The sequence below is a fragment of the Prunus avium genome, chromosome 8 (assembly GCF_965620075.1).
Source record: "Prunus avium chromosome 8, drPruAviu1.hap1.1, whole genome shotgun sequence".
Lineage (NCBI taxonomy): Eukaryota > Viridiplantae > Streptophyta > Magnoliopsida > Rosales > Rosaceae > Prunus > Prunus avium.
In genome coordinates this window covers 31,583,285-31,595,744 of record NC_142291.1, presented here as the reverse complement: position 1 = coordinate 31,595,744, position 12,460 = coordinate 31,583,285, and the positions used below count along the sequence as shown (strand labels likewise).

The following is a 12,460-nucleotide window of genomic DNA, read 5'->3' as shown; positions in this document are numbered from 1 at the left end:
TAATTAATAATTTTTCTTAATAGAAAGCTAATTCTCAATATATATATATATATATATATATATATATATTTTTTTTTATTTTTTTATTTTTTTTTTTTTGGGATCAAGTAAAGATAACTTTATTGAAACAACAATGTCAGGGTACAAAAGTAAGAACTGGACTTTAGTGATGCAACAAGAGTGGCCTCGTTAAAACCTTGCCTTTAAAAACCCCCAAATGGAGGAAAATCCGGTCAAGGAAAAAGAGTACCACAACATCACACCCAATATAAAATTAAAAATAAGAGAATAACTTGTCATTGGCCAAAACATCAAAAAGAAAACCATAAATGACCATCCTCTAGCCAAACTTGAGCTTCCTGAGATAGAAGCACCTTAACTCTCTTAGGACCCGTAAACTCCACACCTCAAACCGGACGTAGTAGGATGAGCCCCCGAGGAGCAACAGTATTGGTAACATCGGACAAGGGAAGAGAAGATTCAACCCCACTAATCAGTCACGGAAAACGCTTCCAATAGCCACGACCAGTAGGAAGAGATTGTACTTGGCTAAACACCACCGAATTGGAAGGCACACCACCATAGGAATAGACTTGGAAAACCCACTTGAAAAAACCTGGAGAAGGAATAGACGAAGGAAAAATTTGACTTGGGAAATCAGCACGAACAAAAGAAACTGAAATCCCAGAGGTAACCAATAGCACATCAATATCCTCACTAAAGCCCTCATGGTCATGATTTGGGAAACCAGAACTAACAGAAGAAATCAAGGAAAAAGGTTAAAAGCCCCAAAGACTAAAATCCATGGGTTGGCCAAAAAGGCCAACTTGACAGAAAAGCCCAACTCCAATCCAACAGGCTCAGAAAACTGGGCCTCTAAAAATAGGATAAGACAGAAGAAATCCACGTGACTGATAACTGTCTGATGTTAGTAGGAAGAACGCTACAACGGCTGGTAACTGACTAATACCAACCGTCTCAACCGATGGCACATCCACGGCCAAGAAACGAACAGGAAGGCGATGATCACCAACATCCGTCGTGTCCTCCATGAACGAAGATCCAGAGAAGCCCGGAAGTAGTCCAGCCCTCCAAAGAGATTGGGTAAAAACTCTCACTCTGACCTGCAAGCATCGACCCACACAATCTCCATCATCTCTGAGAGCCACCTCAACAAACAAAAATGAAAGTCCGAACGCAAGGCCATCAGCACATCAATATCATCACTAAAATCCTCATGGTCATGCCTAGTAGGCACTAGAGATTGCGAAAGAGCAGACTCAATAGACAGCAATCTGCAAAACTTAAAAAGGATATAAGTAATATAAAAAACAAAATCAACTCCCAAAAGAAACAAACCTACCAGAGTTCGGTTGTGAAACAGGGAAATAGAATAATAACAAACCAGAACAACAAACAAAGTAATCAACAAAGTAAGCAACAAAGTCACTCTGCCCCAGAAGAGAGAGACAGAAACTGATTCTTCACAAAGTAATCAACAAAATCACTCTGCCCCAGAAGGGAGAGACAGCAAGTAGATACTGCCTTTAAAACCTGAACCACGAGCGGCCGTCTGGCGGGGAAGGAGCGGATGAGGCATCAGAGGGAAAGAAGATGCGAGTTTCCATCATGTGACCCCGTCATTTTTTAGAAATCAGATCACAGTATTGGTAACATCGGACAAGGGAAGAGAAGATTCAACCGCACTAATCAGTCACGGAAATCGCTTCCAATAGCCACGACTAGTAGGAAGAGATTGTACTTGGCTAAACACCACCGAATTGGAAGGCACACCACCATAGGAATAGACTTGGAAAACCCACTTGAAAAAACCTGGAGAAGGAATAGACGAAGGAAAAATTTGACTTGGGAAATCAGCACGAACCTCGTATACGTGCTTCATAGGTGAGTTGAGATTTCTCAATATATATATAAAATAGAAAGCTAATTCTCGATATATCTATATATATATAAAGCAAAAGGTTTAGAATGGTGAAACATTCAAAATGCCAGAAAATACCTTTGGTTAATGCAAACATTAATAATTGAAATTATTAATTAAATGAGGATAATATAGTAAATTCACACTTTTTCATATTTAAAAAAAATTAAAATTAAAAGAAAAAACAGATAATGGATCCTATTTTTATGGAACACAACTACCCATTATCTTTTATAATTCTAAAATAAATTTTAAACTTTTTAAAAAAAAACTTGTTGCATGCGCAGAAGCGCGTGCAGAGAGGCTAGTATAATAGAACGCTAATTTGTATACCATTCCGATATGGGAATTTTTTTTTTTTCGGGGTTTTGTTCAGAAGGGAATGAAGAGTCACAGATAAACCGTCTCAGAGCCTTGTGCAATGGGCTGAGACACGTGTGGAGCCTTGGGGCTTCAAGCCCGGAACATTTTTGGTTGAACGGGGCTTACGATCCAGTGGTGTCATTTTTTTTTTTGGTTTTTAGTTTCAATTATTTTTCTTATGTCAGTACTTTTAGCAGTAAAAAGTTTTCTCAACTATTGAGAGTATATACTTTCATTTGCTTATGAAGAAAAATGATCAATCCATGAGTCCGTAAATAGATTGATTTGGATCAATATACTATCAGTTTGAAGCGTAAAACGAAACCAATTTGAATTGTATGCGGTTTGAAGCCGCATTCTAATCAAATCGGAACTATCCTATCTATCTGTAATACTTCCCTCTTTTCCTTTGCTGTTGAATATATGCCATACTAGACAGTATAGCCATCAAGTTCTAACAATTTTCCGGATCATTTTGTTTTTGTGTGTTTTTTTGCTATAAATGGCAGATTCCACATGACCAAATATATAATGCATGCCAAATGGCAGACTTTTGTTGGTTTTATAATTCTGAGCCGCCAAGGTTTAACAAAAAGCAAAGCATGTGTCTATTTCCCATGATCATATAATCTTATGCAGTACAATTTTCATGCTCATTTTGTTTGTGCTAGGTGAATTACTTTATCTGTGACTACACATGTTATAGCAATGCCTACAATGCCAAAGTGGGAGCAGTGAGCACCGTAGAGATGAACAAATTAGAGTTGAATCTAGATTTTAAACTGCATGTAACCACAAAGATTAAGCTAAGATGTTGGAGAGAATCAAATTGGTCATATTTCACTATTACAATCACAAAAGTCACATATGGGCCATAAAATCATTCTTCTTTGCATATTCGTTGGGAAATGTGGGTGAGATGAAGTTAGCATATCCTTCACAATCAATCAAGATTGATTGGATTCTAAGGCCATAATAGTTTTTTGCAATAATTCCGGTTGTCCAATCGTTATGTTTTTTATTTGTACCCGGTTATGAAGCTGTTAAGTTTGGTTCGATGGTGGCTTAGTAAGAAAGCAACTATATTATGTATAGGAGGAAGGAACAATAGGGTTGCTGTTGTTTGATACTGCTGTAGTATTAAACTACTGATATTGAAGCTCAACCTCTTTCCCTCCCTGCCTCTCCATTTATGTTATAAATTTAATTGAAACCGATCAAATCTATAAAACGGAAGAAATAGAGGGAGAAGGAGATGAAGGGTTTTGCAAAAGCAATTAGCTGGGCTTAGAAATCTCTTTGAATTAAGTAACTCCAACTCTAACCTGTATAGTTTGCACAATGGGGAACATATAAAAATTTTGGGCCCTATTTTTTTTTAACCCATATAGAGAAATCCGAATTAATATAAGACATCAACAAAAAGATTTGTAATTTGAAAAAATGAAAAGATTTAAGGATAATAAAAGAGAAGTGTTTGAGTAATATGAGGAATGTTTCTTTGGTTTAACAGCTTTTAAGGTGAAGAGCAGACTGAGATGAGCAGCAGAAGCAACTTTTGAACGGGGCTTACGCTCTGGTGGTGTCTTTTTTTTTTTTTTTTTAATTTCACTTCTTTTTCTTATGTCATTTTAAAGTGCCAGTACTTTTAGTGGTAAAAAGTTTTCTCAACTATTGTTCAATTCAGAGTATGTTCATTTGCCCTCCGTTTGAATGAAGGAATTGAAAATTACATAGAATTCTAAAATGACGAAATTTAGATTCCATCATTTCAATTTCTAGCAATTGAAGATTTCAATGTTTGGATTTATGTATGTTGAATTTTGTAAATGACAGAATTTGGTAATTGACACTATGGAAATTGTGAAATGATGCATATTTTAGTGGAAATTAAACTCGGGAATTTGATGCCTTAATTTCCACGATTTGTTCTGTGCGTCATTTAATAAATTCCGTGCTTAAGTTGCCAAACAAGGGAATTGTCAATTCCTCTTCTTAATTTCCCGACTTTTAGTTAAATTCTGAATAATTTATCTTATCCATTCACCATTTAATGACGCATATGAAGAATATGTAGTAATATAAAATATTTTCTTAATTGCTTATGAAGAAAATAGATTGATTTGGGTCAATTATACTATCAGTTTGAAGCGTAAAACGAAACCAATTTGAATCGTATGCGGTTTGAGGTCGAATTCGAATCAAATCGGAACTCACCTATCTATCTGTAATACTTCCCTCTCTTCCTTTGCTACTGAATATATGCCATACTAGACAGTATAGCCATCAAGTTATAACAATTTTAGGGATCATTTTGTTTGTGCATGTTTTTTTTTTTTTGTCTATAAATGGCAGATTCCACATGACCAAATATATATTGCATGCCAAATGGCAGACTTTTGTATTTGTTGGTTTTAAAATTCTGAGCCGCCAAGGTTTTAAAAAAAGCAAAGCATGTGTCTATTTGCCATTATCATAACTGTTGCTGCAAGTCTGCAGCACAGTTTTCATTCTCATTTTGTATGTGCTAGGTGAATTACTTTATTTGTGACTACAGATGTTATAGCAATACGTACCATGCCAAAGTGGGAGCAGTGATCACTGTAAAGACGAACAATTTAGAGTTGAATCTAGATTTTAAACTACATGAGTTGTTGGAGAGAACCAAATTGGTCATATTTTATTATTATGGTCACAGAAGTCACATATAGGCCATAACATCATTATTCTTCCTCTATTCGTTGGGAAAACTGAGAGAATTAAAGTTGGTATATCCAAGACTAAGCAGATTGATAGGATTCTAAGGCTATTACAGTTGTCCAATCCTTAATTATTTTGTTAATAGCTGGTTATGAAGTTGTTAAGTTTTTTTCTCTTGGTTTTGTTAATAGCTGATTGTGAAGTTAGTTGGTTTTGTTAATAGCTGGTTAGGAAGTTGTTAAGTATGCATCGGTGGTTTTTTATTAAGACATCAACCCTTAAGTTTTTGTATTTTGAAGGACATATATTTTCCTGGGTGCGATTTTATGCAGGCATCAGTGGGGCATCACGGTTCTTGAGTGTGGGCCAGCTTGCTTGAGGGGCGGGTCGCGGTGAAGGAGAAAATGCAGATTCAGATCCTGTCATTCTGAATGGTGAATCTACGAAGATATGGGAGGATGTTTGGCTGAACACTACTGCTCCTATCCATCCATCTGGGCCGGTATATGTTAAGGATATTATCGATATTAGGAAACACACCTGAAGACTCAATGATGTGGCTCATTTTTTTCGATGTGGAAACACTTAACATGATTCGCCGAATTCCAATCGGTATGATTGATCAACCTGATCGTGTAATCTGGCCTTGGTCCTCATGTGGAAAGTATACAGTTAAACAGGTCGCTGCAGTTCCTCTTATCGTATTGCTGAACTAATTTGGAAGGGACTCTGGAAGATCAAGACCCAGCCTAAGATTCGTCTGTTTCTTTGGAGGGCGGAATCTAATGCTCTTTGCACTAGGCTCTGTCTTTTCAGGGAAAAAATTGACTTCTCTCCATTTGCCCTGTCTGAGAGCAACATGAGGAATCTATTGAGCATTTATTATTATTAGATAGATAGGATTTCCATCGATTGAGTACTGTTAAGATATATTGAGTTTGGTAGAAAGATAGGTTGTATCATTGGTATCAGACCAAGACTGGCTCATAGTTCCCTTCTCTTGTATGATTCGAGCATATTTCCCTTCTCTTATATGACTCGAGCTAAGAACTGGATAATACAATTTTGGGTACAAATGAAAATTCTATAAACGACTGAAGTCAATTGGCTACACTATTATGCCTCAGTTTGAGGCTCTGGTATCATATTGAAAAGAACGAATTTTGCATGCGCTAATCAACACGTCCATATATACAGATGGACAGAAAGGAGACTAGCATTTATGCAATTTGTTTGCCATCAGGTTCAGGGGTATCACTTTCAGCATCGCTAGTCAGGGACATAAGTTCTGTCAGCTCCATCCGATAATCGAGACATTTGGGGTACTGTCCTAGCAGCATGAACAAATTTTGAGTACAATCTAGATTTTAAACTACATGTAAACACAGAGATTAAGTAAGGTGTTGGAGAGAACCAAATTGGACATATTTCAATAGCTGGGAGAGATTAAGTTAGTATATGAAAGACAAAAAATCAAGATTGATAGGATTCTAAGGCTATAATAGTCTTTGCAATAATTCATGTTGTCTAGTCATTATTGATTTTGTTAATATTGCAAATTGATGGGTTTCCATGTACTTAAAATGCTAGCAAACATAGATTGTGTTTATGATTAGATTGAGGGTTATTTCAAGCGTGAAGGGAGGCATATGATACTCCTATTATGACTACATCATAAATTGGGAAAGGTTTGGTCAGCAATGATGCAGTTGGTGCAGTTGTTCTTCACATGTTCCTCCGATTACAAAGAGACCAACCAGAAGACTGCCAACGAAGAGGATCAAGTCTTTATCAGAAGGTACACAACCATTGGTTATGAAGTTGTTAAGTTTGTTTAGGTGGTTACTTGGTAAGAAAGCAACTATATTAGGTAACTAATAATTCATTAGTTATTCATGCTTGTAAGAAACTATTCTTGAATTAATCTAATAAGATAGGCTTTCATCAACTAAGTTAAGATATTTTGAGTTTGGTAGAATGATAGGTTCTATCATTGGTATCATACCAAGACTGACCCATACTTCCCTTCTCTTGTATGAATTGAACTAAGAACTATATAATACAATTTTGAATACAAATGAAAATTCCATACACAAGTGTATTTTGCTACACTTGTACGATTATGCCTCACTTTGAGGCTCTGGTATCATATTGAAAAGAACATATTTTGTATGCACTAATCAACACATCTATATACAAATGGACAGAAGGAAGACAAGCATTTATGCAATTTGGTTGCCATCAAAGGGTATCACTTTCAGCATCACTAGTCAGGGACAAAAGTTCCGTCAGCTCCATTCGATACTCAAGACCTTTGAGGTAGTGTCCTAGGAGCATGCACCTTCAGAAAAAGACAAAACTGGATGAATGAAAATGGATGACAGGAGCATCTGTAGGACTATATTTTCAAGGTAATAGAACAAAGAATTGATTGGATAATGGCTTGTCCAGTCAAATTCCAAATTACCACACAATAAAGTGCCAACAGAAAAGGAATAGAATGGAGGGAAAAAAACCCTTAGCATAATAAGAAAAGAAAAAGGAGCTGGCCTAACCAGAAGAGGAGACGTGCTAGGTAGTCCCGCGTCAATGAAATAAGTGGCTGAAACTGGAGTGAAGTGTTCTCAACAAGTCCAGCACAATCTTCACTCCCAACATTTAATACTCCAGTTGAGGCATTATCAGATAAAGGAGGTGCCTTAGAATGCATCTTCGGAGAAAGGGTTGCAAGTAGACCGTGGATAACAGAGTGGATTATTTCTTTCATTTCAGGTGATGTTGGTTCTGATAACTCAGCTACCTGTTCATGGAGTTTATTGTGTCAGTCACAAGATATAAATCAGAACCAGCCCGGTCGGGGTTACTAGAAGAAGCTAAACTTGAAATTTTTTTACCCATATATACCCCAAGGTTAGAGCACAACCATACTGCAGAGAAACATGGAGGAAATCTGGTAGTGATTATCAACTATTGTACAATCTAATATACAGGAAGAAAAATTAGAAAGATCAATGTAGAATTATGTTACTGTAACCTGATAATGTCCAATGAGTCCGACAGTTAACCAAAAGCCACATCATCCCTATACATCCATGGACATGAATTAGACTACCATGTCAGCATATATTATTAGCTTAAAAGATGGGGGAAAGTGAAGGATTGCATTGACGGCCTAATCTGGCTACTCAAGGATGAAGATTTAATAGTTTATGAAATCAATCAAACGGTGGAAAACGAGACTATGTTCCGATGTTAGAGGTAGGATGGTAGCAATGCAACTGGTACTCTGAAATAACATCAGTAATAAACCTGGACTTTTTTTCCAAGTTAAACAAAAAATGTTAGGAATTGCTCTGAAATAGGAAAAGGAAAGGAGGATGTCCGACCAACTGCTTATTAATTTCACTTCTTTTTCTTATGTCATTTCATCAACAAAGGGGATTACAAGGAACTTCATTGATCAAGGTTGTAGGGTAAATCCCCTAGAGCAAAAAGTTTCGTTAGGCTCCAAAGACATACTATGCACTGCAGGATGGTACTGGTGTACAAGAGCTAGCATTAAAAAGCTAATAATCACCAAATCTAATGTAAAGCCTGCAGTACCTACCCCCAAATCACTAGCATATGACTATGCACGAAGATCCACCATCAGCAATGCTGAATTCAACTACTATTTGGAAGAACAAATTAAGAAAATAACTTTTGAATGTTGTATTAAATGGAAACCTTTTCTGGCTGTAGTGATCTCAAATAGTCCAGCAAATCATTCTTTTCTTCTCCAACAAACTGTTGCATTTGAAGAGCAGCACTTTTTCTCTTGACATCATGGAGTTCCTTCAAGAAAACAAAAAAGGTAAACATGAGAATTCCTTTGAAAAATGGGGAAAATCTCAATCAATGCCAATGAAAACTCACTTGGAAATAGAAAAGAAATTCAAAACATACATGGTTTATTTTGTTTCTGATAACTGCAATTAAAACACTAATTTTTTATCAGAAGAAAATTCAATCAGTATAAGCAAATGATAAAACTTTCTGGTTCTGTGGTACAAACTTGGGACTTGCATAAAAGACAGCATTATGGCCTTCTATGTTACGCAAACCCATCACTTCACTCTGCTGTACATGGGATGACCATTGGCATCTCATCAACTTTAGCACTAAACAATGACTCGTTCATACAACCAACAAAAGTTCCAAACCCAGCAACTTGAATTAGTAAACACTTGATCTGTAAATACAATTTTGCTGAGGCCAACACTTCCTTTCCACCCTTGTTCTTCAATACTTTTAACAAGCACCTATCACTTTACCGTTTCTAGAGTTAAGCATGGGACAAAACAAAACATTACTTTAGATGCTTCCACATAAGAGCGTGATAAGCTGAGCTGACCACCGAATGAATCGTGAAACCCAACAAATTCATGTCATTAACTTGAACTTCTATTCCTACCATGGAAGATTCCATATAATGCTACTGAATACCTTTTTGACAGAAGATAAATTAGCCTGCAAATGAAGAATATATTGTAGAGCCTCAGGAGACACTTCACCAAGACCTTGAATATCAATATTCTCCAATGAGTCTTCAGTAACTTCTCCATCTTTGGATGAAAACTCATCTTTTGAAGGAAATTTGATTATGTTTGCACTTTCAAGCAACATCCCTTGCAAATCAACCTCAGAATTTTCTGGTGTTTGTTTTTCAAGTTTTTTGTCACACATATCAAAATTCCGTTCTAGGCAAAGCCTATATTCAGCATTCCTTAAAGTATACCTGCAATTAAAGGAGAAATTCTATAGGATGTCAAGTACACCTCCAGAATTTTGATTCACATTTGTTGTTAATGAATACAAACGTACTTTAAGTAACAATGTCTAATAGTATGTCAATTTTAACTAGCTAACTATTTGAGTATCAGTTCCATTGCATCAAACCTGTAATTGGCTAAGGAGTGAGAAAAACTAAATACAGGCTTTAATAGAAGAGAAGCAAACAATTTGACCAAACAATATTAGAGTTCTCTCTCAGAACAGCCGAAAAGGAGAATTACAAAACATAACTAAATTGTTGCATTGGATATAGAAGATTAACATACCCAGTCATCATTGAAGAAACCAACAACTTAGATAGAGGTTCCCATAAGGCCTCAATAAGAACTTGAAATTGATCAGATGGAAGTAATCCCAACATGCCCGAAATCGTCCTTTTCATGGCATCCACGGTAGTAGGTGGAACATCTTTCTGAATAAGGCTCACGTTCAAGGGTTCTATCTCTTGTATCAAATTTGAGAGAACTGATTTCTAAAAGAATGGGCAAATCAAACAAATGACAAGATTATTGTTAAGAAATATACGTGCGATGGGGCTAAATGTCATTGAAGCACACAAATACAAATATGATACGCAAGTTCATCGAAAAACTCGAAACTAGTTTAATTAAACAAATTCACAGCAGTATGTTATCATTCTATCAAACTTGATACTTCTCTCTCTACATATGTGATATATTCAATGGAATTTACCCCCAATCTACAGAGTTTTATGAACACCAATGCTTTGAACTCACTGCCAATTCAGTCTAAATTCCATCTCTTAAACTGCAATTCTAGCTTGACAGTATGAACCAAGTTAACTTAAGCTAAAATTCGAGAGAATAATAATAGCTGACCTTGGATTTGGAGGATTGGATTGGGCGCGAGCTGCTTCTGGAGCTGAGATCGTCAAAAGGAGAAGCGGAGGAAGAAGCGAGAACTAGGCCTGAGAATCTTCTAGGGTTGAGGTTAGAGGTGGTGGTGGAGAAGATAAGAGGAGGAGGAAGAGGAGGGCGCAGAGGAATTAGAGGAAGAGAAGAAGAGAAGGAGACGAAGGAGGGAAGGGTCGCCATGGAAAGAACATTCACCACGGCACCACTGACCTTTTTCTCTCTCTCTCTCTCTCTTCTCTCCTCTCTCTCGCTCTTTCTTTCTTCCTCTGCCAAGTGCCAAAGCCCCTGTCCTTCACTGTAACCAACAGCAACCACGAAAACCATGAACCCAAGAAACCAAACGTTCGGGTCGACCCGTCCAATACCCAGCCCGCCTTTTTCCTTTTTTAAAAAAAAAAATAATGGGCTGGCTTCCACCTTGTCCATTACCAATATTGGGTTGGGTTGTCAAGCAATGAATGATTTGGACGACGAATTGCTCTGTATAAAAAAACATATTAAAAATTTTGAAATTCAAATTACGTATTAAGAATATTTTTAGTTTCTTTTTTGGATAAGTACTAGGTGCGGACAAGAAATTTCATGAACAGTTTATAAAACGACTAAACAAAATCAATATAAACAGCGCTGTTAATTTGACTTTGCATCTTCTTTTGGATTATCACCATTTACTATTATATTTCATCACACATTGTTATATCAACATTTCATATCATTAGTTTGTTAGTTTGTTAAGTTGAAAATGAAATGCTCACTTGCCTCGTCGAAACAACAAAATCCAACCCATGTAAATTTGGGATCCGAACTCGGAATTGTGCTCGTAATCATGTTGCTTTGAGTGTTTTTAGTGTAAATCACAAAAATCATAAACCGTCAAGAAATCAGTTAACAATAATATAAACAGATACATAGATTACAGCCTTAAAATCGTATTTCAAACTTCTTAAACAATAATATAATGTTGCTTTGAGTGTTTTATCTAAATTGTTTCGATTATGGATTCCATTGTATGCAGACATGACAGCCAAAAAGTTGAGCTTTGCATTCACTGACTCAGCGCAACTTATCTATAATTTATCTACTTCGTAATGTCATTGATGCCAACAAAAAAGGATGAAGGATGTATTTGACTAAATAATATGCAAGAACCATTTAAACCTTTCTCAGGTGTGCACGCGTCCCTTTGTCATAGGTCCATAGTGCATGCCCTTATAACTTTCCATGCATCAAATCAAATCAAATCAACGTCACAACACTATAACCAGGTATAAGGAGACAATCTAGATCAGTTTGCCACTTTGGCTTTTCTGGAGCAATCAAGTTGCCTCCCATTAACACGTGGCAAATTCACCTAAGGAGGAGTGGATGCTGTTACCCCAAAATCTCTATTGAAATTATGTTCGAGTATGTTGCAATGGGGTAAGGTGTTTGACAAAAATCCTTTAAGAGGATAGGGAGTGGGGAAAATATTGTATGTAAAATATCTTCTATACTTTCTTTGAGGATAGGCTAGTTTGGTGTTCATGAATGAATCACCGTGTGATTAAACTGTTTTAATAATCAAACCACTTAATTTATAGCATATCATCAAGGTTGATTGAGTGATACAAAATCCAAGTGTGATAGATGTTTAAGTATTGGCTAAAGCTGACCATACGATGTGAGCAAATAAGGCAAAGCGAAAAACGACACGACCATGTGCAAAGCAATAAGAACGTCGTTGCACAGCACAGTCTACAAGTGATGG

At 36.5% G+C, this 12,460-nt stretch overlaps 1 protein-coding gene and 1 long non-coding RNA gene across 2 annotated transcripts; both read right to left on the bottom strand.

Annotated features, from left to right (window-relative positions):
* Positions 1-157: 157 nt before the first annotated feature.
* Positions 158-1,898, bottom strand: LOC110747001 (uncharacterized). The gene is made up of 2 exons (XR_002525098.2): positions 975-1,898; positions 158-616 (listed from the first exon to the last, which is right to left on the bottom strand). It is a non-coding gene; the product is annotated as an uncharacterized LOC110747001 (long non-coding RNA).
* A 5,160-nt stretch (positions 1,899-7,058) lies between these two features.
* Positions 7,059-11,018, bottom strand: LOC110767956 (MAR-binding filament-like protein). Its single transcript, XM_021971626.2, has 6 exons — positions 10,678-11,018; positions 10,105-10,310; positions 9,491-9,782; positions 8,732-8,839; positions 7,561-7,805; positions 7,059-7,346 (listed from the first exon to the last, which is right to left on the bottom strand). Exons 1-6 carry the CDS (start codon positions 10,891-10,893, stop codon positions 7,247-7,249), a joined length of 1,167 nt encoding a protein of 388 aa, XP_021827318.1. The 5' UTR covers positions 10,894-11,018; the 3' UTR covers positions 7,059-7,246.
* Positions 11,019-12,460: the final 1,442 nt, after the last annotated feature.

Bases quoted from the DNA above. Each gene is read 5' to 3' on its own strand.
- LOC110767956 (XM_021971626.2), bottom strand. From the start codon at position 10,893: ATGGCGACCCTTCCCTCCTTCGTCTCCTTCTCTTCTTCTCTTCCTCTA. The intron at 8,840-9,490 runs GTATTCAGTAGC...GTTTTCTTGAAG, and splicing joins ATTTATCTTCTGTCAAAAAG to GAACTCCATGATGTCAAGAG. The intron at 7,806-8,731 runs GTTTCCATTTAA...CTCCATGAACAG, and splicing joins GATCACTACAGCCAGAAAAG to GTAGCTGAGTTATCAGAACC.